This window comes from Lynx rufus, unplaced genomic scaffold (genome assembly GCF_022079265.1).
Source record: "Lynx rufus isolate CCGP_SWC_20201006 ecotype Redwood Valley unplaced genomic scaffold, mLynRuf1.p SCAF_1, whole genome shotgun sequence".
In the NCBI taxonomy this organism is placed as follows: domain Eukaryota; kingdom Metazoa; phylum Chordata; class Mammalia; order Carnivora; family Felidae; genus Lynx; species Lynx rufus.
Genome location: NW_025814823.1, coordinates 111,541,662 through 111,569,217, shown reverse-complemented (window position 1 = coordinate 111,569,217; position 27,556 = coordinate 111,541,662). Strand labels below are relative to the sequence as shown.

General features: G+C 45.0%; 2 protein-coding genes and 1 long non-coding RNA gene across 3 annotated transcripts in view; 1 reads left to right on the top strand and 2 right to left on the bottom strand.

Annotated features, from left to right (window-relative positions):
• The window catches only part of PCBD2 (pterin-4 alpha-carbinolamine dehydratase 2), a 52,914-nt gene extending 51,345 nt beyond the window's left edge, over positions 1-1,569 (bottom strand). The window contains exon 1 of the mRNA XM_047084877.1: positions 980-1,569. Coding sequence (XP_046940833.1) covers positions 980-1,063 — 84 coding nt within the window. The 5' untranslated portion in view covers positions 1,064-1,569. The remainder of the gene's footprint in view (positions 1-979) is intronic.
• LOC124515847 (uncharacterized) lies at positions 750-5,828 on the top strand. Its single transcript, XR_006962884.1, has 3 exons — positions 750-911; positions 1,675-1,781; positions 2,339-5,828. It is a non-coding gene; the product is annotated as an uncharacterized LOC124515847 (long non-coding RNA).
• On the bottom strand, positions 5,050-19,365 carry TXNDC15 (thioredoxin domain containing 15). Its single transcript, XM_047084868.1, has 5 exons — positions 19,076-19,365; positions 13,047-13,540; positions 10,889-11,052; positions 7,926-8,056; positions 5,050-5,613 (listed from the first exon to the last, which is right to left on the bottom strand). The coding sequence occupies exons 1-5, from the start codon at positions 19,284-19,286 to the stop codon at positions 5,417-5,419; spliced, it is 1,197 nt and encodes a 398-aa protein (XP_046940824.1). The 5' UTR covers positions 19,287-19,365; the 3' UTR covers positions 5,050-5,416.
• Between the last annotated feature and the right edge of the window lie 8,191 nt (positions 19,366-27,556).

Below are 27,556 nucleotides of genomic sequence, written 5' to 3'. Positions count from 1 at the left end.
TTCGAGGCCTAGCTTTGTTCAGCTGGGAGATACTGAACAAATCACTTAGCTTTTCTGAATACTAGTATCCTCCTGTCTATGATGAGGGTATTACAACATCTACATGTCGACATTTTTTAAAGACTTAGTGGAAGAAATCTTGATTGTGAAGGCACCCAGCATAGAGCCTAGCACGCGGCAGCCACTCAAATCATGTCTGTTTATTCATTCCTCTGAACCCCACAATTTTAATCATCAGCACTTTGGGAACAGGTAAGCCTCAGCCCACACTTAGGTGTCAGCACTCAACTTGTTTTCTCACCTTAATGGTCACGAAACAGAGTGCTTATCTTCCTCTATCATCGAGCTATTTTAAATTTCTCTGGTTAAACACCTTCAAACTGCCAAAGGGTTCTAACAAGCAAGCGAAGATGAAATGGCAAATTTAGTGCAACATTCTCCCACTAGGTGGTGCTGCGTGTTAAAACTTGCCATCAAGTTAATTTACCCTAATACATTAATTTCTAACTCAAAAAAACGGACGGAACGCCGCGCGGAAGACGAAAAAGCAATAGACTTGTCACGACAAAAAAAAAAGATAATTTATTAATAATTCCTCCAAAAACATCACACCCAAACAAATGAGTTAACTCAGCGGGTTTCCGGCGAGCGCGCCCTGCCGGAGCCGGTTCCTGCTCTCAGCGAGCGCACAACCTAGCGGCACAGCGTCTTTCGTCATTTCAAGCGACTCTAAGCATCACATGGTTTTACAACTAGTTTTCGTACTTTAACAAAACTCGTCCTCGGTTTTTGTTTTTTTGTTTTGTTTGTTTTGTTTTTGTGTTCCGGACAGCAGTTTTCGTAGCCAACGACGGGATCTGTAAGCCAGGAGAAGACGATGGTGCCCCGCACCCGAACGCCTCCCCATCAAGGTCCGAGGCCTTGGGGGGTGGCACGGGCCCGTCCCTCCGCCTCCCGCACCGCGGGCCCCGGCACTCACCTTGGCCGAGAAGCCTACCGCCCGGCCCCGCAGCATCGCGAACAGGAGTCGCAGCGGCCCCCGCGCCCCCCGCGCCGCCGCCATAGCCACGGGTCGAGGGCTGCCCGGCGCGCTGCCTGCGCGCCGTCCGCTGGCGTCCGCGGGGCCAGGCTGGGAGCCGAGGACAGTGCGGAGGGCCCTCAGCCGCCGGTCAGGCCGTCCCGCGGGGCCCCGAGCGGCCAGCCCCGGAAGGCCCCCGGGAGCTCCGAGGCCGCAGATGGCGCTGGCAGCCGACCGGCTGGTGCGGCAGGCCGCCGCAGGCCCTCGCGCTCTCAGGTCCCGCTCCGCGCCCGTCGCTTGGTGCTTGCACGGGATTCGTTTCGCTCCCGTGCGGCAGAGTGGGCCGGCTAGCTTGCGCGCCGCGTTGCGTTGGGCGCTCAGGTGTGACCTCCGGATCGGCTCTTCGGCGTCCGCCCCGCTGGCCGCACACTCACGGACAGCCTGTGCCAAGCTCCCTCCTGGGCGGTGAGGCGAAGAGCCAGCGCCGGCGGCAGGACGTCGCGGGCGGGGACAGGAGGCGATGAGCTGCGGGTGGGTGCTCGGGCAACGCTCCACTTGCTGCTCGCGGAGGGCCAGGAACCATAGTGGTTCCGAACAGGGCTTGTAAGGTAGGGAGCCGAGGCTGCGAACGTAAACCCTGCTGTCTTTTTCCCTAGCTGCTGAGGCCTTGGCACGCTGGCTCCTCTCTGCTGGCCCAGATACGACAATCTGGAAACCTGGCTCTTAGTGCTCTCTAAAAAGTAGCTCATAGTAGGCACTCCAGGTATGTAGTAGATAGATTTACTAATTATTATTTGGGGGGGGGGTATTCTTTTACATAGGTATTTGCTAATATTTTCTTATTCCTTTTTCATGGCCTTTTTAAGTTTGTTTATTTTGAGACAGCACACGGGGGCGGGGCAGAGAGAGGGAGAGACAGCGAATCCCAAGCAGGGTCCGCACTGGCGGAGCCCGATGCGGGGCTCAAATTTACAAACTGAGATGATGACCTGAGCTTAAATCAAGAGTCAGACGCTTACCCAACTGAGCCACCCAGTCGCCCCAGTTGCCTTTTTTTTTTTAAATGTAATAGCACGTATCATAAAATTCACCTTTTAAAAGCGTACAATTCACTGGTTTTTAGTATATTCACTTGTACCTTCTTTTACCAGTTTAAGCAAATTAATCAGTTTTGCATAGGATTTAGCAATATATGAGAGTCCAATCAGTTCAACTTAGCAGTCACTAGCAGTTATAGTTCCCAATATGGAGTTGGGGGGAAAGACTTTTTGCCTTAAAATATGCTAAAATTAAGACTTCTTCCACAACCCACCTTTTTAGCTTTTGCCCACTTGACAAAAACTCAAGGGAGGAATCTCCAGACCCTGATCAAATACCACTGGTCTCAAGACATTCATCTAAGACACCCAGGATTCCTTTGCCTGATGTCTCAGGTGGGCAGAGACTGGGGATGGAATTGAAAGTTGCATTTTATTTCCAGTACCTAATTGGGGGAATACAATACAAGTTTGTATTCTACAAATTTGCTTATTAAAGTGAGAACTGCAAAATGAAACTGGTAGGTGTGAGGTAACAAGAGAGTCCTCATCATTTTCCTTCCCTAAATCCACTGTAGGAAACTGTGGCATCTCGGGTCTAGTTATGAAAAGCAGCAGTAGTAATGCCAGTAGGACCCAGAGGAAGTGATGTCTACCAGTAGTGGCTGTGAATACTCTGCCTTCTTGTGTAGGTCTCCAATTAGTAGGATTTAAGTTCTTTAGCAAAAATTGAGCACTTCCTGTATAGTGGACACTCTTGGGAAAGGCAGTCTCCTCCTCACAGTCCTTTAAGCCCTACTCAACTAAATAAGAATGGGCCTTGGGCCTAGAATACTTGCTTACCAATAGTCCTAAAGAGCCTATGTAGCCTGTTCTGGGCTTATCACCTTATGTGGGAATATCCTTCCCTGTGCCAGACTCAGTATGTAATCCTTTGTTCAGATTAAGCACTAAGTCAAATATCCCTGGGGCATGCTCCCCCACCCCGTTTCAGTATTTCACACTCCATGGGTAGGGGTGACTTGTGCTTAGGCACCAGAGTGGCACTCAGGCCTTTGGCTGCTGTGGAGGACCAAGGCACACTACTGGAGCTGATCTTGGCTGTGTCTCTTCTGTGAGTAAAAATGCTGTTCATCCAGTGCTTGTGTTGTGTTTTCCTTGGCAACCGATACTACATAGTAGGCAGAAGTGTTTGGACTTCTGTCCCTGGTGACTAGCATGATCTTTGCTGTCTTCCATGTAGTTGAATCACGGCCCTCCCCATCCCTGGCATGGGTACCAGTGCACTGTGTTCTGCTAGACAGATACTATGTTTGGCTAGGGTGGTTTAGTAACTCTTGGACCTTCCTTCCTGCCTTCTGCTTCCCTTTCCTTCAGTACCATTGCCTCCCAACTGATCTCTCTACGCTTGAACCTCCTGTCTAGGGAACAGCCCTGCTCCAATTTCCCTTCAAGGCAAACCCAGAAAGATTGTCTCAGCTAAGTACTAGAAGCAAAGCCATGGATCCTTTAGTCATCCTAAGAGCCTTTCCTCAAACTCCAGACTAGAGTAGGGCCCCCTTACATTTCAAAGGTATGAAAATACCTGTATCTTTGATAATCTCCAATCTGGCAGTGTGCCCCTAAGGAATTGAGACAATACACAACCATTAAAAAAAAAAAAAGTTAAGTAATGCTGAATCTACTCAAAGACCTATTAAGTAATCATGGTTAGGAAAACTACTTGCAACAGTGAAATATTTATTTGTTAAGCAAAACAAAATAAAAAGACCAAAGTGCTAAGTGATGGCTATACTGTAATTATAACTATGGGAAGCAAAGGGGAAAAATGAGAGGGAAATGTATTATGATGGTCCCTCAGGCCACAGCATAGAAGCAGGGCAAGGTCCCAGCCCACCAGAGGCTCCTCCAGTCAGCATGCTTAGGTTTGAAGCTGGGTCCCAACACTGGAAGCTGCCTGACCAAGAGAAGTTACTTGAGGCCTCATTTATTACCCTTATGTAAAATAAGGAAATGTAATACTAGTGTCAGTCTCCTAGAGCTCCTATACCAGTAAACAAAACAGAGTATGTAAAGCACTTAAAATAGTACCTGGAACACACATAGTAATACTCGAGTGTTAGTTGTTATAAAAGATGGAATCACTAGAAGTTCTTCTTAAATTCTTAAGTATACATACACATACATGTAAAGGTTCAAATCTCAGCTTCAACAACTTACTATGTGTGTAACCTGGGCAAGTTACTCAATCTCTTTCTATGCCTCAGTGTGTTTATTTGTAAAATGAAAATCATAATGGTACTGTTCTGAACCAGTGTCCTCTCCTGTGAGTGACCACTCCAGCCACAGCTGTCCACAATATAAAGTTATACATAAACTCCTGTCCAGTGTAACATTATGAAAGGTGACTCAACTACGGTTCCACTTCCATAGAATGTAGGGTGCATTAGAAAATGAAATACTCTATAACACTGTAAACAGTATAAAAGTTAATTATCATTTTGTAGTTAGATGTCATGTCTGAATTTAAGGGATCTTTTAGAAGGAGCTTTCCAAAACGTTGGAATAAATTGTGTGTTCTCTCTTTTCTACATGTGATCTACACTAGAATAGAATCAACTTGTGGGCAAGAACAGTGTTAGATATTTCTTATGGCTCTCACTAAAACTAGCACAGTGCTAAGAACATATTAAGGTTCAGTTAATGCATGCCGGTTAGGGAATTGTGACTAAAATTTGAGTTATGCTTTAGCCTAGAACTGACAATAAATAAGCTTTAGTTAGGTAACAACATTTACTTTCTCCTAACATCTGCCTTATCCAGAAACAGCTTAAAGCACTTCATATTCTTTCGGTGAAATGAGAGATCACAAACACCAAAGCAGTTGACTCTTCCATTTTCCCAACAGTTACTCAGAAGGTCACGCTTACCGATTCTACTTATTCTTCCTAACAGAACACTTTCCTGATTACAGACTGAGAGCAAAATTGCAAATGAAAAGAAAAACAACCTTCTTAGACATTTATTTAAGGAATCAAGAGTTTTCTAAAACTGTAACGTGTACTGTCATTCTACTCACCATACCACCTGAACACAGCTTTGCATTTCAAACTGGATTACTCTCTTAAAATATTGGATTATTAAAAACAACAATAGTGAACTCTACCGAGTATTTTTGCATTTGCTTATTGCAGTATTAATTAAAACAATTTATAATTTTTAACACATTTAACAGTTCAACAAATGCATGATTCTTTTAATCTGCCTGAAGTTGTAAGAGGACACTTCACTGGAGAAAACGTATGAAAGTGCAGCATTAATTTCTGAAATTCCTCATCCGACTTCTGCTTTTAGTCCATCACTACTCCGCATGCTCCTGCTCTTGTCCTGGAATGAGCCACCGGATGCTCTCAGTTCGAATGGTAGCATACATAATAAAACTAATTAAAAAGAATAAGGAAAATACAAGCAGCCAGTCCACACTTTTTATCAAAGTGCTGGGAAGAGGGCCTATTTGGTCAGCTTGAGTTACCACCACATTTTTCTTGGCTTCTATACCTGAAAGAGAAATCAGCTGTTTCAAATCAAATAGAAAGCACACCGCTATAGATCTTTCTGAAGTATTTTGCATGGCATGCAAAAAGATATGCAGTCTTAAAATAAACACTACCACTAGTATATCTGGGATGGGTTTCATTTGCCTGTTGGTATAATTTGTACCTTGCCTTTCTCCCACCACATCAAAGAAACAGGAACCCATTCAGCAGTTCAAAGCCTAAACACTCGAATGACTGTGAACTCCTCAGAAGGGTCTTAGTGCATTGTAAGAGCTGTATTTTCTTTTTTGAGACCAAAATTCAACAAGTAACTGGTAAAGCTACTCTCAGGGACCTACAGAATGTTTTCACAGGTTCAGGAATGCTAAATCCAAAAAGTTTTTTTTTTTAATTTTCTTTTTTTTAATGTTTGAAAGAGACAGAGCACAAGTGGGGGAGGGGCAGAGAGAAGGAGACACAGAATCTGAAGCAGGCTCCAGGCTCTGAGCAGTCAGCACAGAGCCCAATGCGGGGCTCGAGCCCACAAGCCGTGAGATCATGACCTGAGCCAAAGTTGGATGCTTAATTGACTGAGCCACCCAGGGGCCCCAAATTCAAAAAGCTTTTAAATAATTTACTGAAAAAATTGTTAGAACTACCCACCACTGAGATCAGTGATTACCAAAGATGCTGTGACCTCTCAATTTCACTTGTGTTCTAGGTTTTCTTAGAGCATTGAGCAAAATGGCTCCCTCTCTCCCTATCAATCTTATTGATAATCAGGGCTCTGGTACTGTAAGACCTGAATAGCTAACTATCTGATAACAAGCCTCTTACTCCTATGAGGTAACTGAGCTCTTGGTTCTTTAGTATAGATATAATTAGATGCAACTTAATATATATGGAAGGCATGATATAACTTATTTTTATTTCCAATGAATTTACTTCAGGAAGAAGTGGGATGCTCCTAATTAAGGCATTAAAGCTTCTAAGGAGCAAATGTTTCCAAAGAAGAAAATTTCTTATTATACAGTGTTCAGACTTATACAGAATAAAAAATAAGGTCATATGTTTTGGCAAATATTAAGGAATTAAAATAGCATCTGCAAATAGATGAATAAATGGAACACCACATGGCAACACAAAGGAGGAAAATACAACCACCTGCAGTGCAGTGACGCCGATGAATCCCACAAACATAATGGTGACTGAAATAAACCAGACACAAAAGAATCCATACTGGGCACCTGGGTGGCTAAGTCAGCTAAGCGTCCAACTTCAGCTCAGGTCACGATCTCACGGTTCATGAGTTCAAGCCCTACATCAGGCTCTGCACTGACTGTGCACAGAGCCTGATTCAGATCCTCTGTCTCCCTCTCTCTCTGCCCCTCCCCCATTCATGCTCACTCACTCACTCTCAAAAATAAACATTAAAAACAAAAAAAGAATCCATACTGTATGTCTCCATTAATATAAAGTTCAGAAACAGGTAACACTAGTCCACAGTGTCAGGAGTCACGATGGCGGTTATCCTTGTGGGCAGGAGCAGCAGTGCTGGGGAGGGCCGGGCGCTGGTAATGTCCTCTGTAAATCTGAGTCTCAGTTACCCAAGGTATTCATTTTGTGAAAACTCATCATTCACAACACCAATGATTGATGCACATTTTTGTGTAAATATTATACTTAAGTGAAAAATGTATGTAAAAAGTTATCTACAGTTGTATGGTATGTGAATTCTAAATCAATAAAGCTCTTTTTTAAAAGGTATCAGTACTCATTAAAATTACCTATTCATGTTAAGCTTGCCACAATGATTTTTTATTTTTTTTTTAATGTTTATTTATTTTTGAGAGAGAGAGACGGAGTGCAAGGAGGGGAGGAACACAGAGCGGGAGACACAGAATCAGAAGCAGGCTACAGTCTCTGAGCTGTCAGCACAGAGCCCGATGCAGGGCTCGAAACCACGGATCGCGAGATGATGACCTGAGCTGAAGTCAGACGCTTAACTGACTGAGCTACCCAGGTGCCTCGAGACTTTTTTTTTTAATTTATTTATTCTGAGAGAGAATGTAAGAGCGGAGATGGGGGGGAGGGGCAGTGGTGAAGGAAGGGGAGGGCAGAGAGAGAATCCCAAGCAGGCTCTGTACTGTTGCCGAGGGACTTGATCCCATGAATTGTGAGATCATGACCTGAGCCAAAACCAAGAGTCAGATGCTTAATCAACTGAGCCACCTGGATGCCCCTGATTGAGAGACTGTTAGCAGAACCACAACAGTTCATTAGAAAAGAAGGTCTAAAATAAAATCCCTTCTACAGCATATTATTTCTACATACCTGTCTGGTTAAAAATGAAGATTTTCAGTGTTTCCAATGTTCGGTCTGTATGATTAAATCTAGCCATTGGTTTAGCTCCTTGAAATAACAAGATGTTAGGAACAGCTACGGTGCCAAACCTGGTAGAAAGGCTATGAGAGAAAGAAGTCAGTCAGAAAACCTGAATTAACAGCAGATTTTCTCACACAATTACCTTATCAGAACGGAGAGCAATGAATGACAATGGGTCAGCTTCCTGTGACCTATAAAGGTTTCTGATATTCAAACTATATGCTTCAGCTATTTCTGACCTTTTTCCTTATGGGTTGAGGTTGGGGGCATTCCTGTTCTGCTGAGTTGCTTTCTATTACAGTAAGGAACTACCCTCAACACAGTTATTCCACTTTTTTTTTTAAGTTTATTGATTTATTTTGAGAGAGAGAATGAAAGAGTGAGAGAGCAAAGGAGGGGCAGAGGGAGTGGGAGAGACAGAATCCCAAGCAGGCTCCACAGTGTCAGCACAGAGCCAGATGCAGGGCTTGGTCCCACGAACCATGAGATCCTGACCTGAGGTGAAATCAAGAGTCACTCAACCGACTGAGCCACCCAGCTGCCCCTCCAGTATTTTTTTTTCTAGTAAACTCTACATCCAACATTGGGCTCCAACTCACAACCCCAAGATCAAGGGTCACATGCTCACATGCTCTTACTAGGAGCCAGCCAGATGCTCCTAGTTATTCCACTATTTAAATTACTAACTGCCAAAAGAGATCAGACTAGAAAATCCTAATTCATGGACAAAGCACACTGTGTCAATTTACTTAACGGAAGAAATTTCAAACTCTCCAGAATGCCCAGCTCTATCCCTCATATAAGAGTCAACTTATAGTAAGCAATTAGTTTGGTAAGTCTGCACAAGGGAATCTATGATCTAGCAGACACACCAGGAAGTTCCCAATTGGGGCAGGATGTAATACGATCTGAGTGGTACCATTTCACCTTTACATAATACAGAGTAGTGGTATACGCTCTGGAGTCAAAACGCTCAGGTTGAAGCCTCCGTTCCGCCACTGAACCAGCTGTGTGAACTTTGGGCAGACTGTGTAACCTCGAAGCCTCAGTTTCCCCTGTTTGTAAAATGACAGTATTGGGTAATCAGGATTTCTTCTTTTGTAAACCTGTTGTAACTTAAATATTAACATATGAGGCAGACACACGTCCCAGGCCATATAACAAGTATGCCCTACTCTCCATGATTAAGGCACCGTTGCAGGCGCTGAGAAGGATGCAAGAAGACGAAGGAACAAAGCAGATGATAAAAGCTGGCAGGGAATGGGGAGTAGGGGGGTGAGACCCAAACCCAGAGCACTAAACTGCTGATGGGAGCCAGCCCTGCCAGCTTGTGGGCAGGGGAAGGCCCAAAGTCTGACACTAACCTAGACTGTCCTTCCCAGGCCATGTTCATATTTCCCTGAAGCCCTTGTGAGATCACTAACTCACTGAAATTTCTTTCTTCCTAAACAATTTGAGCAAAACATTGGCAGTTACATTACCCTCACTGAAGCTCAGTGGAGCGCAAATTTTTACTCAAAATTTTCATTCAAGGGGCACGTGGGTGGCTCACTCGGTTAGGCATCTGACTTCAACTCAGGTCATGATCTCACCGTTCCTGAGTTTAAGCCCTGTGTCGGGCTCTGTGCTGACAGCTCGGAGCCTGGAGCCTGCTTAAGATTCTGTCTCCCTCTCTCTCTGTCCCGCACCTGCTCTCGCTTGCTCTCTCTCTCTCTCTCTCTCTCTCTCTCAAAAATAAACATTAAAAAAAAAATTTTTTTTTTAAATTTTTACTCAAAAAAGTTTTACTCAACTTCATTTTTACCATCTTGACCACGTTCCAGACTTTCCAAACTGACTCACACACAATCTCCTGTGATCTGCTAAAGGGCATATGATTTCGAGGAGGTGGGGCACACTTGACAATCCATGCACAGTCACAGCACTTGGGGGAAACACATAACATCGTAACAAAGTAGTTCTTTATAACTTACCTCACTGAACATCTAAAAAAGACAAAGCCCACGAAACAATATATAACAAAAGTAAATTTCATTTCAAAGGGCTAAATTAATTCTTTATATTAATTTATTGACTGTTCACTAAGAAACATGCATGCACGAATAAGTGTAAACAAGAGGAAAGAACAAATATCATATGACTTCACTCATATGAGGACTTTAAGACACAGAACAGATGAACACAAGGGAAGGGAAGCAAAAATAATATAAAAACAGGGAGGGGGACAAAACATAAGAGACTCTTAAATATGGAGAACAAACAGAGGGGGTGCTAGAGGGGTTGTGGGAGAGGGGATAGGCTAAATGGGTAAGGGGAATTAAAGGAATCTACTCCTGAAATCATTGTTGCACTATATGCCAACTCACTTAGATGTAAATTTAAAAAATTTTTTAAAAATAAGGAAAAATATTTTTTTAATGAATAAACATTTAAAAAAAAGAGAAAGGAAAGAAGAATGGGCGGGGGGGGGGGGAAGAAAGGAAAGAAAAAAATAACAGAAGTTAAGAAATAAATCCTTAGCCGACACAGAATTGGATGCTGAGTTGGGCTATTAGGAGTGGAAACCTAAACTGGGGTTGAGTCTCAGGAAGGTCACACTTGTGACACTAATTTTGCTAATTCAGTCTGGCCAAAACCCTAAATAATCCTCTGGCCCCTCCACTGCCATCAGACGGAGCCACCTTTAAATTCCACCATGCAGAGAACAACCCCTCCTCTTAAGGGGCCTCCAGAGAGGGAGGCATCAGCTCCCTGAGAAGTCTGACAATCCTTACCACTCACCCTCTCTATCCCCCTCCCCCCCACTACTCCACACCTACCTGCTCTGCCTCTAACTGAACCGATGATGACCTCCAAATAACCGCAACCCTCATCTGGAAGGATGACACGTAAACTCTATTGAGGAAACATACCTGCTGTGCTGAGATGCATCCAGTGCCAAAAAATGAAGAGCTGGAAATGCCCGGGGCAGAGAATTAAAATGAGGGGCCAAACTGGCAGAAAATCGGCACCACGGGGTGTAAAACAGGACTAGGGTGCAGTCACTACCGTTTGGGTTTAGAAAATCCATGAGGTCCTGTGGTAAAAGGAACAAGTGTCAAAGTCAGCAGTAAATGTGCACGTACCTTTTTCTGGACAGATGCCCGAGAAACTGTAAACACCGCTGCTTCCAAGGCGAGGAGGAGGGACACCAACCCAAGGGAGATGTAGGGCATCCCCTTAAGAACCTTTTGGATTTTAGGGGCGCCTGGGTGGCTCAGTCAGTTAAGTGTCCGACTTCAGCTCAGATCATGATCTTGTGGTCTGTGAGTTCAAGCATCACAAGGGCCTCTGTGCTGACAGCTCAGAGCCTGAAGCCTGCTTCAGATTCTGTCTCCCTCTCTCTCTCTGCCTCTCCCCCATTCACACTCTGTTTCTCTCTCTCTCTCTCAAAAATGAATTAAATGTTAAAAAAAAAAATTTTAAAGGGGCGCCTGGGTGGCTCAGTTGGTTGAGTGTCTGACTTTAGCTCAGGTCATGATCTCGCAGTCCATGAGTTCAAGCCCCGTGTCGGGCTCGATGCTGACAGCTCGGAGCCTGGAGCCTGCTTCGAATTCTCTGTCTCCCTCTCTCTCTGCCCCTCCCCCAATCACACTCTGTCTCTCGCGCACGCGGTGTGAAAAATAAACATTAAAAAAAATGTTTTTAACGTTTATTTATTTTTGAGACAGAGAGAGAGACAGAGCATGAACGGGAGAGGGGCAGAGAGAGAGGGAGACACAGAATCGGAAGCAGGCTCCAGGCTCTGGGCCATCAGCCCAGAGCCCGACGCGGGGCTCAAACTCACGGACCGCGAGATCGTGACCTGAGCTGAAGTCGGACGCTTAACCGGCTGAGCCACCCAGGCGCCCCAAAAAAATGTTTTTAAATAATAAAAAAAAAGAAAAAAAATTTAAAAGAACCTTTTGGGTTTTGAACCATATGAATCCATGAAACAGTAGAAAAGTATTATGAAACGACAAATTATAAACTTTCCTGTAAGCTTTCTTGATACTACTAGAGAGCAATATTATTATTTTTCATAATTCAACAATTCAAATACTAAGTAGTCACAGGACACAGGCTACTGTCCCAGCCTCTGACCTGTGCCTCACACACAATCTAATGGCACGATTAAAGCACTGTCATCTCCACCATCATCTCAGCAGATCAAAGTCTGTACTAAGCAGTCAGATGAATGTATTTGGCTGGCCAAAGGCTAGTTCAATTTAAGGGTGCACCATCCCTGCTACCACCCTCACTCAGACTGCTGAAAGTGCACTCTCCTGGCCATGTGTGTGCCAAGAATCAGTCCCACAGAGCACTCAGGGGAGGCAGTGAGGCCAGGGCTGACCCCTGCACTTGGGAGGGGCTACGGATGCTCAACGTACCACACATCCTCATCTAAAATAAGCAGCCACACCTTGCAGAGCTAGGATTTCTTCTCTTACATAAGCAGACTGAACTCATCCTGCTATCTGGCTTAACAATCTTACAGAAACAGTCAGTCGTTATCCCAGTGCTCTCTTTGGAATCATCCTTTATGCAACAGGCTGGAAATGCGTGGCTGGGATGGGGACAATGGTCTCAGCTCTCACTCTGGAGTAAATACTGGAGTCATATTCTTTGGAGGAAAGAAACTTTTCATTACTAGAACATGCTTCCCAGGAGTATCACTGGTCTAAAAAATGCTAAATCACAATTTCAGTAGTTCAGGTATTTTTAAGTTGCCTCTAACAAAGACCTCAGGGAAGAAGAAAACTGCTAGGAATCTGATGCCACGTGCCTATCTGTGCACTGGGATTTTCATCATGAGGCTTGGTGGTGAGGGCGCCCCAAGGTGACTAGGCTTAAGCCACCTAAAAAGCATAATCAACACTAGTCATATCTCTTCCTGTCCCTACAAACATCAGAGACACAAGTCAATTTTCACTGATGCAGCCCCGCTTACAAAAGGATAAAGACTGTGACCCTCCATTTGAAGGTTGAGAATATTAAGTCATAAAACCCACATACTGAAAAGATGAAAAGTGCTAAACCATTCTTTCTTACCTGTGACATATTTAAAATTTTCAGAGTGAAGTTCTCCAATCCAGTCACATTTCTCTCCTCACAGTTCACCTTGGGGGATTTCAGACTCTCGGTGTTATTGGAGTCCTCGGGCGGGGCTGGATCCGTGTCAGCCACTTCGGGCTCTGGGTAATACTCCTCTTCTCGGTCGGGGAAGCTCGCCCCGGCGCCATCCAGAGAGAACAGATGCTCTCGGAGACTGCAGCGTGAGTCCTCCTCCCCTCCGGCCCCGCAGGTGCCGCTGCTCAGCTCACGGCCCAGCCTGGCCTCAGCCTCAGCCTCCCCGGGGATCACGGACAGCATCACCACGTGGTCACCACCCGAGTCCAGCCCCAGCACTGCGCTCGCATCTCCGGCTGACCTGTCCTGTCCCGCCTGGCCGCGGGAGGGCTGCTCCTCAGCCACCGACAGGGCCCCTGCCTGCAGAGCCGGCGCAGACTGTTCCTCCGACGGCAAGTGACTGTGTTCCTCTGCAACTAAAACGTGCCAGCATGTTCACAGTCATGTCACTTCAGAGCACATGAACCCCAAAGATTTACAGTTCTCCTGAAATAAGAAACGCTCCCCTATAGGGAAAAACGGTAACCTGTCCATGAAACTATCAGAGAACCACCCCTAGTCTCCAGATCATGAAGGTACTAATCAATGCCAAATATAAAGTGGACAAATAAATACACAGCTTCATGCAAAACCTGAAACCTGCTTTATGGATTATAAGCAAAAACATTCCAGGGCAGACATCCAATTAGGAAAATACAACACAAACACTAACAATTTCATTTGTTTGATGAGACTGTCTGACAAAATAATGATGCCTTTATAGAAAATTCCACTACAGCAAAGCATCTTTGCACACATTATAAAAGCTCTGTGAGACCGGCAGCACAAGGGTCACCATCCCCACCAAATAGGTGGACCAAGCTGAGGCACAGAGGGGTAGTGTAATGGCCAAATGCACACAAGCTAGTAAGTAGCAGAGCCAGGTCAAGGAGTTAAATGTCCTGGCTGCTCCTCCAGATTGGGCCTTACCCTCCCCTCCCCTACATGATACCTCCAGGGTTGCTGTGCCACAAGGCCTGAGAACACTGCATGGGGGTGGACTCTCCAGCCAGAGCCTGCTGCCCTTGGGCTACTGCCTGTACGAGTGCCAGGAGGTGGGCTCCTCAGTGCAGGGACAGCAGCAGGGGGGAAGGAGGACTTTCCTCTCACTTTGGAGCCATTAGACAGAGAGTGGGTAAAATGCTCAGGTAAGGGAAGTCTAGGGCAGTCTTATACATCCATTGAGCAATCTCCACTCACTTCTATAACAACGACTCCCACCTTCCAGCTCCCATGAACTCAACAAGAGCTGCCAGACTCTATGCCAGGCACCGACCAGGGGAAACAAATGAGCCCAGCCACACTCAGACAAACTCATCATGTGGCTGGGAAACCACCAGCCAGGTAATGGGCTCTGCCATGCCAAAAGCATGTCCCCAAAGTGTGACTAACCAACTGGCTTCAAAGTTGGGAAGGGGTCTGGGAGCTTCCTAAAGTATGCACATTTGTAAAAGTTCTCCAAGAATATCCCCATAGAGATTTATAGATTCATTCACCAGTTTAAAAACATTCTCTGAGAATTCTGTTTCTGGATAAGATGGGGTAAAAGGGACCAGATTTACCCTCCATATTGAAAAATGTGAAACAGTTTCCCAAAAAAGGCCAAAAATGTGAAACAGTTTCAGGAGACTAGTTAGCAGGCAACGAAGGACAGGGATCACTGAGAAACAGGAAGAGAAATCAGTGAGGACAGCCCTACAAATGCTCCAGCTTACCACCCACCCGAGGGAGTTCCTGCCATGGCTCAGGAGGGGAAAGCAGGCAGTCCAGGAGACTCCTCAAGTTGAGGATACAGTAAGTACTGAGGGTTCAGAGAGACCAAGAAAGAGTTTGTGGGACAGAATAAGTGGAGATGGACAAGCTGCAGAGACAGGATTCAAGACCTGGAGAGAGACCCTCCCCACACCCCCTCAAGGACACCAGTCAACATCTGCATGTGAGTAAGCTCCCAAAGCTGGGGGAAAAAAACACTCAAAAGGATTAGGATCACACAGAGTTGAGAAAAGCACCTGTTCCCACCAGCTAGACTGGAAAACGTCACAATTCATGGAGAACTGGGGAAGGTACAGAAAAATAGAGGGGTACAGGGGCACCTGGGTGGCTCAGTCAGTTGAGCATCTGACTTCAGCTGAGGTTATGATCTCAGGGTTCTTGAGTTCGAGCCCCACATTGGGCTTTCTGGTGTCAGCACAGAGCCTGCTTCCAATCCTCTATCTTCTCTCTCTGCCCCTTCCCTGCTTGTTCTCTCTCTCAAAAATAAATAAACATTAAAAATAAATAAAATAAAAGAGACTGCTTCTTTTAAGCTTATTTATTTATGGGGGGGGTACAGAGAGAGAGGGAAAGAGAATTAAAAGAGACTGCTTCTTAACCTCAACAAGGCAATTACAGCTGGAGCGATGCAAAGGTGAAAATTACTACCTTACTGGCAGAAAGGAAGATGTTTGGAGAATAAGGGTAGGGGCACCACGCCAGTGCTGCCAGGGAGCCATAACCTAGGTCAGATCCTTCACACCTTTCCAATTTTGTTCAGAAGACTCTGAACCAGCCACAGGTTTTTCACAATGGTTTCTGAGGCAGGGAGCCACATGGGAAAGGACCAAAAACAGCCAGGGGTTCGAGGGCCAGCAACCCATTCTTTCAATAGGAAATACTGCGCTCATCTAAAAATGGAGAAAATACCACAATACAGAAATTCACAGGGCTCCTGTGCAGATTAAATGAGAAAAGATGTATGTAGTCCCATGCATGTGGTAAGCACTCCATAAATGATGATCATCACCCGCAGTTTTGTGGGTTCAAGGCCTGTAGTGATGATGATGACTGAGGTTTACAATTCAAAGAGATGGAAAGGCACTATAACTAAGTTCTATGAATTCCTCTGCTAACTACATTCTAGAGTTCTCCCATCCCCACTCACGCCCTTCAGTCCAGGCCACCGCCATTTGTTACCTGGACAATTGCTGTAATACCCAACTGGGCTCCATGGTTGACCCTCTCTTCCCTCTCCAGACCCTGCTCCTCACAGCAACACAAGAGGAACTGAAAGCTAAAGGCAAGTCTGATCATGTCACTAAAACCCTTTCAGTGGCTTCCCCTTGCCTGTGAATGAGTCTACAGTCCATAGCAGTGATACCCAGGCACCACGTGAAGTGGCCACTGTCCACAATCTCAACAGGCATCACCAGACATTTCTGTTCCCTGCACACTCATGATCTCCTCCACCTACTTGTCCCAAGGGCTGTTTCCCTGCCAGGAAAGCCCTCTACTCTCTCTCCTTCTGGCTAATCTGACTCATCTTTGAGGGTTTTCTTTCTGTTTTTAAATTTATTGTTTATTTTGAGAGAGAAAGAGAGAGCACAAGTGAGGGAGGGGCAGAGAGAGAAGGGGAATCCCAAGCAGGCTCCCAGAGCCTGAGGTAGGCCTTGAACCCACAAAACTGCGAGATTATGACCTGAGCTGAAATTAAGAGGACACTTAACTGACTGAGCCACCCAAGCAACCCTCATCTTTCAGATCTTACCACTTACTTCACCACTTTAAGGTGAACTTCATCCTCCCAGACCCAGACCAGAGGTGTCTACCATTGCATCCAATCCACCCAATAATGCCATGGGATTCTCCCTGAAGGATTTAGCATTTTCCACTCTTGAAATTTACTTCTTTATAGTCATTTAATGCCTGCCTTCCCCATCATACAAGAGGGCAGTCCTGTTTCTCCATCTGGCTCACCACTGTACCTCAAATGCCCAGCAGAGTATATGACATAGGATGGGTGCTCAGGAAAAATCTGCTAGTTGACTGCTTAGTGAAGACAGGCATGGGGTGCTGAAGCCAGGAGTTCATTCCTGTGCTTTGACACCTGGATAGCACTGCTACCTCTAGGTGCTAATATGCCAGTGGTGTCCACTAAGACAAAAAAGCCTTGGATTTTCAACCCCCTAAAAAGGACACAGCTGGTGAAAGTCCCTCTGTCCTCACCCCATTCATGGCCTGGCCATGATGACCAATGGCCCACCTTAAGGCTAGTGTTTCTTCAGGTCTGCATGCACATGACCCAGACTGCCAAGTGGGCTCCCACTGACTTTAACACTAAGTCCCCTGTGCAGAGAGCACACTCAACTTGGGCAATCTGAAATCAGTAAAGGCACCACCAACGTATGGGCTGGCTGTGAAGAAACGAAGAGCAATGGTAAGGAACTCCAAGGCCAGTAAAGCAGAGAGGGAGCAAGTTACCACCCACAGACTCTAAGAGTTCAGAAACAGAAACAGTCACAGAACCTTGAAACAGTGAGCTTAGCCTTCTAGAAGCTATGACTTTCCATGGACAGACAAAGCCAAGCCGTGATAATCCCTGGGGGAGGGAGCTGAGAGAATCAATATCCTGACCTCACTCTCCCCTCATTCCAACCCACAGAGGGGCAGGAGGCAAGAGAGCCAGTTATTATGCCATACAGGACAACCACTCAGGCACAGCACAGGGTAGAGAAGACTAGAGAATGATCTGAGAAACAAACAAAAGTTATCCAACACATGCTGTCCCCTCTCTGAAGCTGGTGGTTAAGTGCAGGGACAGGGAAGTGTAGTACAGAGGTGTGATCATGAGGTAGGCAGACATGGGCTTGAAACATAGTTCTTCAACTTCCGGATGTTGGAGACCTTGGCAAAAGACTTACTGATGCCGAGTCTCAGTTTCCTGATCTGTAAAATGGGGACCACAGCAACAATTGCTTCATAAGCATTTGAAAATTCAGTAAGATGATACTCATGAAGCACTAAGCACAGCACCTGGCACATAACCAGGGCTTTCATTAATAACATTTGTGTTACTATTCACTCTTCTCCCTGATACCCAGCTACCCTGCCTCCTTCCAGGACACCCCCACAACAGGGGAAAGGAAAGACCTGCCTACTCCTGTAGTGAATTACAGGCAAGGTCAAAGGGTCTGGACTTTAATAGAACTGAGGAGTGGTGTGAGGCAGCCCTGAGGGTTAAGACCCCACTCCTGGCCCCAGCCATGCCTCCGAGGTGGCTGCCTCCCAACCTGAGAATGCCCTGAGAGCATGCCACCACAAGCAGTGGGTTACCCTGGGAGTCTCCTGTATTTTTCTCATCTGTCCTTCATACAGCCACTTGAGCAAGAGCCGCCTTCTTAGAAGAGTGATCCAGAGACACCTGGATGGCTCGAAGGGTTAAGCACACCACTCTGGACCTCAGCTCAGGTCATGATTTTGCGGTTTGTGAGATCTAGCCCCAGGTAGGGTTCCTCAATGACAGCACAAAGCCTGCTTGGGATTCTCTCTCCCTCTCCTCTGCTTGCCCCCTCTCTCTCTCTCCCTCAAAATAAACAAACATTAAAAAAAGTTTTTAATTAAAAAACAAACAAAAAAGCGATCCATCAGGATGCAAAGGAAAGCGTGGGCTCTGCAGGTAAATAGACAACCTCTGCCATTACCCGAACCTCCAACTCAGGCGTCTCCACCTGTAACACGGAGATACTCTTGCAGCCTATCTCCTAGGGTAGCTGAGAGGACTACCTGAGACAAGGCACTGTTCCGCCTCCTAGGAAGGGCACCATAAATGGCGGCTATTCGTTATGATTTTTATCATTCATAATAAAAGCTAAGGCTCAGTAAACGCTAATACACGGTCACTCCTGGCTGACTGACGCCTGCTGCTGCGGGAGCCGGAACGGGGTCCTTGCCACCCCTGACCCGGAGAACAGACCACCGGCGTAAAAGGTCACGACGATGCGGGAGTGGGCGCGCCGGCCGCCCCAGGAAGGGCCGAGGGGCGCGCTGCGGGCCCCCGCGCAGGTTTAAGAGCGTCACTCCGACAGACCTCCACCGCGCCCGGTCACTTCACCCGCAGCCGCCTGCCGCCCCCGGCCACGGCCCCAGCACGCACTCACCCTCCAGGCCGCAGGCAGGAGGCCCCAGCACCCAAAGCAGGAGCTGCCACCAGCCGAAGAGACGCATCGCGCGGGGCCGGCGGCTGGCGGGACCACCACCCAGGACGCAGGACAACCTGCGCACGGCTACGCGCGTTGCGCTCCCAACCCCCAAGAGGCCTGGGGGAGGGGAGTCGGGAGCGCGAGCGCGAGCGCGATTCCGTGCCGCCATCTTGGCAGCTGGCAGTCGTCGCGGGCGCCATCTTGAGGTCGGGCGGCCTTGCCTGTGGCTTGTGGTTCGGGGCCTGTGCGGTGGGACCTGTGGCTGTTCAAGAGCCGGACACGTCGGGTCTCTTCGAACTTTCCTGATCCCCAAGTCTTAGACGGGGTTCCAACAGAAGGCTGCGGCCCTCTCGGTACGCGCGCGAGCCGATCTGGCCGCCAGCAGCACACAATACGCCCGAGTGGCTCTGCATTCCCTAAAAAGGCCCAGAAGCCTCCTCCTTTCAATGCCCCGAATCTCCTGCTTTACCCCTGCTACCCTACCTACAGTTGCCAGGTAAAATACAGGATGCCCAGTTAAATCTGAATTTCACAGAAACAACGAATAGTTTTTTACTTCCTATTCTCAAATGTAACTGGGTCCGGTAATTTTATTTGCTACATCTGGTAACCCTAACCATACGTCCTGCGAACTCTGGGGCAGCGGGAAGATTTTGTTTCGGGGTTGGTTTTAACTAACCCACCTGCAGGGCAATCTTCCCCCTCCCTAATCTACCCCCTAAGACTGGATCCTAGAAGACGTTGGGCCACCTCTAGCCTACAGCCAGAGAGGTCCAGAAGGAAGAAGGCCTTGTTTGTGACGGGAAGTGTGCAATAAAGGAACAGGGTTCCGCATTCCAGAGCTAGGCAGGGGCAGGAGGAGCAGGGGAGCTAAGAGACAATACCCAGAGGAGATGGGAAGAATGGCTCTCCTTGTCAGCAATTAGGAGCTAGAGCCTCCTAAAATCAATAAAGCAAGCTTTGAGCGGACAGCAGTGCTGCATTAGTGTAGAGTGCAGCTTTGAAACTTAAGAGATTGAAAACAGAAATAGATTTCAAAGATCTTAACGTGAAACCAGTGGTAGATGAGGCAACGCTGAGAGAAACCTAGGCTTTTTAAGCCTTATGGTGAATCCCAACTCCAACATCTGTAACACTGTGTGGGTCATCAGCAAGTTACCTTACTTTTCTTAAAGTTTAGCTTCCTCCTGGGCTCATTTGGTTGAGTATCCGACTTTGACTCAGGTCATGATCTCTCCGTTGGTGACTTCAAACCCTACAATGGGCTCTGTGCTGACAGTGCAGAGCCTGCTTGGGATTCTGTCTCCCTCTCTGTCTGCCCCTCCCCTGCTCATTCTCATTTCTCTCTCTCTCTCTGTCTCTCAAAATAAAAAAACATTTGGAGGAAAAAAAATTCAGTTTCTTCATCTGTAAAACAGGATGAAATCATATAGGGTTATGTAGATTAAATGAGATGTAAAGTGATGAGCATAGTACCTGGTGCACAGTAACCACATCAGACTGGTAGCCATTATTATTTGGATCATACAGTTCTAGTGTAATAACTATCGTCCCCTTGTTCCCTTCAAAGATTGTTAAACTAGAAAGATGCATCATCAATCTGACCGCATGAGTATTCTTACTTTCTAAATAGGCCACCAGGGTTTTGCTGTAGTAAGTTCTCAAGTGCCTGTGGGTCCAGGAGGATCTGAGACAATGGACAACATGGAGGAAAGAGCCAGCAGTTCTAAAGCTGATCACTATAGTCATCATTTGGCTAAACTACTTCCTTTGCCTTGTATGTAATAGCAAACCTTTCCGGGGGTTTTGTTTGTTTGTTTGTGTTTGTTTTTTAAGTAAGCTCTAGGCCCAATATGGGGCTTAAACACACCACCCAGAGATCCAAGAGTCACGTGCTCTACCGACTGAGCCAGCCAGGCACCCCAAACCTTTCCTTCTTTAGATTATCCTCTCCCCTAGCCTTCATACCTAATTTGAAGGTGCATAAAAGTCAACAGGACAGAGGATTAATAATAAAAAGGAGAGTGATTTGATTCGTCTTGACGCCCCAAAGTGGATGTCCTGTGTTTACTACTCCCTTTTTATTATGTCCTCTCCCTTCCTGTGTTTGTGCTTTGGCTGTTTGTTTGGAGAGGTACACTTGCAGACGAACTGTTGTCTTCCATTAAATACTTTATGTACACTCTAATGACAACACAGTAAATACTGTCAACAGGATAGAAGGCACATTTGACTGTCTCACCACCAGGTGGCACTTGCACTTATTGTCAGCAAGAAAATTGCGTTCACATTGGTCTTGAAAGCTCGATTTTACTTCCATTTCTGAGGAGAGACGAGTTGACATCATCCTCGTCCTCTGGCTGAAAGGAACACCATTCGGCCTGGGATTGTTCATTCATATGAATGATAATTTGATAATAACTGAAATTGTTAATGCATAACTACACACCTGCATGCCTGTTTAGTTTGTCCCTCCTGATAGGTTTGCCTAATTTTTTTTTAATCTGATGAGTCATAAAAGCACATCTCTCTCTCTCTCTCTCTCTCTCCGCCCCCCCATGAATAAACAAGTGTTGACTTTATTTTTTTTTTAAGTTTATTTATTGATTTTGAGAGAGAGAGTGGGGGAGAGAGAGAGAGAGGGAGAGAAAAAATCCCAAGCAGACCCTGCGCTGTCAGCACAGAGCCTAGCTTGGGGCTTGAAACCACAAACTGTGAGATCATGACCTGAACTGAAACCAAGTGTTGGACACTCAACCAAATGAGCCACCCAGGCCCCCCTGTTTACCTGTAGCAAAATTGTTTTCCAAAGACTGCCACAATAATATCCCTCATCTCACACCCTGTCCTACAAAGTAATTTTGCCATTGCCCCATCGGTAGATAGAATCAAATTCCCCTTCTCTTGAATCTGGGCTGGGCCCCTGATTCACATATAACGAACAGAATAGAATAGTATATGAAGTGATCCTGTATAACTTTTTTTTAAATGTTTATTTATTTTTGAAAGAGAGACAGAGATTGAGAGGGAGACACAGAATCCGAAATAGGCTCCAGGATCTGAGCTGTCAGCGCAGAGCCCGACACGGGTCTTGAAATCATGAACCATGAGATCATGACCTGAGCTGAAATTGGACTCTTAACTGACTGAGCCACCCAGGTGCCCCTTTTCAGACTATTTCTACTTAACGGTGTATTGAAGGTTTTAGCCAGGTAAGCAATAAAAAAAAAATTAAAAGTGAATAGTTTGGAAGAAAAGAACAACTGTCTTTTTTCATAAATGATACGATCTTGCTTGCAGAAAATCCTATGGAAGCTACCCAAAAAACTGCCAGAACTAATAACTGAGTTTAGGAAGGTTGCAAGATACAAGATCAATAGACAAAAATGTATTTGTATATACAAGCAACAAACAATACTAAGTGAAATAAAGAAAGCAATACCATTCACAATATCATCAAAAACAATAAAATGGCTAGGAATAAATTCAACAAAAGAACTGCAAGTTCTATATATTGAAAATTATAAAACAGTGCTGAGAGAAATCAAGGAAGACCTAAATACATGTAAAAATATACCATGTTATGTATTAAAATATTGCTATGGTGCCACATCTCTCCAAATTGATCTATAGATACAATACAATCCATAACAAAATTATAGGAATTTAACATTGACAGACTTACCCTAAAGTCTGTATGGAAACACAAAAGCCAAAATAGCCAAAACAATTTTGAGGAAGAAAAACAAAGTAGGGGCACTTGGCTAGCTCAGAGGGTAGAACATGTAACTTTTTTTTTTAATTTTTCAACATTTATTTATTTTTTTTGAGAGACTGAGAGAGACAGAGCATGAGCAGGGGAGGGGCATAGAGGGAGACAGAGAATCCGAAGCAGGCTCCAGGCTCCGAGCTCTCAGCATAGAGCTCGACATGGGGCTCGAACTCACAAACCGCAAGATCATTGACCTGAGCCGAAGTTGGATGCTCAACCGAGCCACCTAGGCGCCCCAAACATGAAACTCTCAGGGTCGTAAGTCCAATCTCTATGTTGGACACAGAGGTTACTTTAAAAAAGAAGAAGAAGGGGAAGGAGAAGAAGGAGGAAGAGAAAGAGGAGAAGAAGAAAGAGAAGGAGGAGGGGGAGGAGGAGGAGGAAAGGAAGAAGAAGAAGAAGAAGAAGAAGAAGAAGAAGAAGAAGAAGAAGAAGAGGAGGAGGAAGGAGGAGGAGGAGGAGGAGGAGGAGGGGAAGGAGAAGGAGAAAGAAGAGGAGGAAATTCTATTTAAAGTAACAGACATAAACAGCTAAAGAAATTTTTTACAATCATGGGACAATTAGGGCAATATTAACACTGGATACTGGATGATATTTATGAATTATTTCTTTAAAAAAATTTTTAAGTTTATTTACTTATTTTGAGAGAGAGACAGCACAAGTGGGGGAGGGACAGAAAGAGAGAGAGAGAGAGAGAGAGAGAGAGAGAGAGAGAAACCCAAGCAGAGTCCGTACTATCAGCTTAAAGCCCCAAATTCACCAAACGTTAATAAGATCATGACCTGAGCTGAAACAGAGAGTCGGACACTCAACCAACTGAGCCACACAGGTGCCCCAGGAATTATTTCTTTTAAAAATGTAATAATGGTATCATGTTTATGTGTTTTAGAAGGTCTTTAGATAAACATATTGAAATATTTTAGGAGGACATGATATGATTTGGAGAATTTGCTTCAAATTCATTGGGGAGAGACAGAGAGTTGGTGAAGATATAGATAAAAAAATGTCTTTCTTAATTACTAAAATTTGATGATGGTCATATTGAGTGTCTTTATATTCTTTTTACTAAAGTGTGTATATTTCCAAAATGAACATTTTTACACAAAAATTTTAAAAAGGACTTTTTTTGGTTTGTTTTTGTGATAGTCCTACAGCTGTTTACCCCAAAACACCATAATCAGTTTCAGTCATCAGCCATTCTGTACCTGGCTTACTAAGGATGCATTACTTTTTTTAAGTTTATTTATTTATTTTGAGAGAGAGCATGTATGCATGCAAGCAGAGGAGGGGCAGAGAGAGAGAATCCCAAGCAGGTTATGCATCAACAGTATAGAGCCTGACGTGGGGCTTGATCTCCCGACTGCACGATCATGATCTGAGCCAAAATCAAGAGTCACACGCTTAACCAACTGAACCACACCCAGTCTCCCCAGGAAGCATAACGTTTTATAGTTTTTGTTTATGTTATAGAGGAAACACAACAGCCATGTAAATAGCTCCCATCATGACATAAAAGCCAACATTAAGCCAACATCATGATATATGAATGATCTCTTGCCTGATACTCCTGAGTTTATAAAGAATAAGCATCATAACCTATTTATTTATTTGTTTGTTTGTTTGTTTGTTTTAAGTTATCTCTACCCCCAACGTGGGGCTTGAACCCATGACTCTGAGATCCAGTCACATACTCCCAACAACCGAGTTAGCCAGGAACCCCAACCCCCATGTTTTCTTTTTGGTGAAATTCATCCCAAACCTAGCCTAAAGCTTAGGACTAGGCAGATGGGTTGTAGTTTCACTTGTTCTGAACCCAAGTGAATTAGGTATCATGAGAGATAAAGCATGTTAACATATTAGTGCAGAATGAATAAAAATTGGCATCCCATACTTTAAGTTCTACTTATTAAGGCATGTTTTCTTTTTTTATTATTTTTTTATTAAATATAATTTATTGTCAAGTTGGTTTCCATACAACACCCAGTGCTCATCCCAACAGGTGCCCTCCACAAAGCCCATCACCCACTTTCCCCTCTCCCTCAACCCCCATCAACCTCCGTTTGTTCTCAGTATTTAAGTATTTAGGAGTCTCTTATGGTTTGCCTTCCTCCTTCTCTTTTTTTTCCCCTTTCCCTCCCCCATGATCTTCTGTTAAGTTTCTCAGGATCTACATATGAGTGAAAATATATGGTATCTGTCTTTCTCTGTAAGGCATATGTTTTCTACTGTTGGTTCCTTGAGGGTAGGGACTTGTGTCCTGCTCGGTGTGTGAGCTGCCACACTGTAGAGTAGATGCTCAGTAGTTACTAAGATCTATTGAATATATTAGGCCAGTTGAAAGTCTGAGAAAATTACTAATAAAAAATGTTTTTGCTTAAAATATCAAACTCTCTACGTTCAAGAGTACTTGATAAGAAATAACAAGTATTGGTGAAGATGTGGAGAAAAGGGAACCCCTGTGCACTGTTGGTGAGAATGTAAATTGGTATTGCCACTATGGAAAACAGTACAGGGGTTCCCCCCAAAATTAAAATGAGAACCACTATGTAATCCAACAATTCTACTTCTGGGTATCATCAAAATCAAATGATAACACTAACACAGAAAGATACCTGCATCCCCATGTTCACTGCAGCATTGTTTACAATAGCCAAAACATGGAAGTAACCCAAGTGTACTTGAATGGATGAACAGATAAAGACAATGTGGCACATGCAAGGGCACATTCGTACACGGGCGCGCGTGCGCGCGCACACACACACACACACACACACACACACACACACACACACAGGAATATTATTCAGTCATAAAAAAGGAAATTCTGCCATTTGTGACAAGGTGGGTGGACCTTGAGGGCATTATGCTAAGTAAAATAAGTCAGACAGAAGAAGACAAATACTGTATGATTTCACTTATACGTGGAATCTAAAACAAAAAACAAAAACAAGCCCACAGGTACAGAGATTAGATTGTTAATTGCCAGAGGCAGGCAGGAGGTGGGCAAAATGGGTGAAAAGAACCAGTTACAAAAGAAATAAATCATGGTGATGTAATGTACAACATGAGGACTATAGTTAATACTATATTATATATTTGAAACTTGCTAAGAGATCTTAAAAGTTCTCAGCACAAAAATCGTGCAACTATGTATGGTGCTGGATGTGTAGAGATCATTATGCTGTCCATCTGAAACTAATATAATGCTGTATGTCAGTTATACCTCAATTGAAAAAAAAAAAAAAAAGCAAGGGGCGCCTGGGTGGCTCAGTTGGTTAAGCATCAGATTTGGCTCAGGTCATTATCTCATGATCTCTGAGTTCTAGCCCGGCATCGGGTGAGCCCCGCTTCTCTCTCTGTCCCTCTCTACCCCTTGTGGAATTCTCTGTCTTTCCCTCTCTTTCTGCCCCTCACTCACTTGTGCCCTCCCCCCCCCAAAAAAAAGGTAATAATTTTTTTAAAAGTAGCTCCTTTTTTGGGGCGCCTGGGTGGCGCAGTCGGTTAAGCGTCCGACTTCAGCCAGGTCACGATCTCGCGGTCCGGGAGTTCGAGCCCCGCGTCGGGCTCTGGGCTGATGGCTCAGAGCCTGGAGCCTGTTTCCGATTCTGTGTCTCCCTCTCTCTCTGCCCCTCCCCCGTTCATGCTCTGTCTCTCTCTGTCCCAAAAATAAATAAACGTTGAAAAATTAAAAAAAAAAAAAAAAGTAAAGATTAAAATTTCCAGTATCAGAACAGCATTTTTATAGGGGTGCCTGAGTGGCTCAGTTGGCTAAGGTGTCAGAATCTTGGCTGGGTCAGAATCTCATGGTTCGTTGGATTGAGCCCTGTGTGGGGCTCTGAGGTGACAGTGCAGGGCCTGCTTGGGATTCTCTCTTCCTCTGCCCCTCTGCACTTGTGTGAACGCTCTCCCAAAAACAAACATTAAAATTTTTTTAAAAACCCAGCATTATTATGAAACAAGAGTCATTTAAGTATAGAAACTAGGAATTTTCTTTTTATCCCCCAAAGGATAACTTACTTCTTTATGAAAGAGCGAGCGAGCATGCACAAGCAGGGGAGAGGGGCAGCGGGAGACACAGAATCTCAAGCTGAGCGTGGAGCCCTATGTGGGGCTCAATCCTGGGATTGTGACCTGAGTTGAAATCCAGAGTCGGATGCCCAACCGACAGAGCCACAAAGGCACCCTGAAAGTAGGTATTTTCAAAACAAAAAAATATTTTCCTTGAGGAGAAGGATTGATATATCGTTACCTGAGGCAATTTAACAATACTAGTAAGTAAAATTAATACAAAAATGAGCAGGAAAAAGAACTTGTATCTATTGAGACAAGTCACATGGAGCTACAAGGCAGCAACTGGGATGACTGCTACCCTACATACTTTTTTTTTTTTTTTAAGTAGACTCCACACCCAATGTGGGGCTTGAACTCAACAACCCAAAGAGTAAGAGTCTATGCATGCTACTCAGTTGCATAACTGAGCCAACCATGTGCCCCTACGTGCAACTTATTATCCCAAGAAAAGCTAGACCAAGGATAAAGGGATGGATGCTTGACAATGTATCACAAACCAATTTCTTAGTCACAAACCAGTTCCAGTCAGCCCAGACAAAATAGGCAAATGTACTCAAAAACATGCCAAGCTCATATGGAAATAAACACCTAACAAA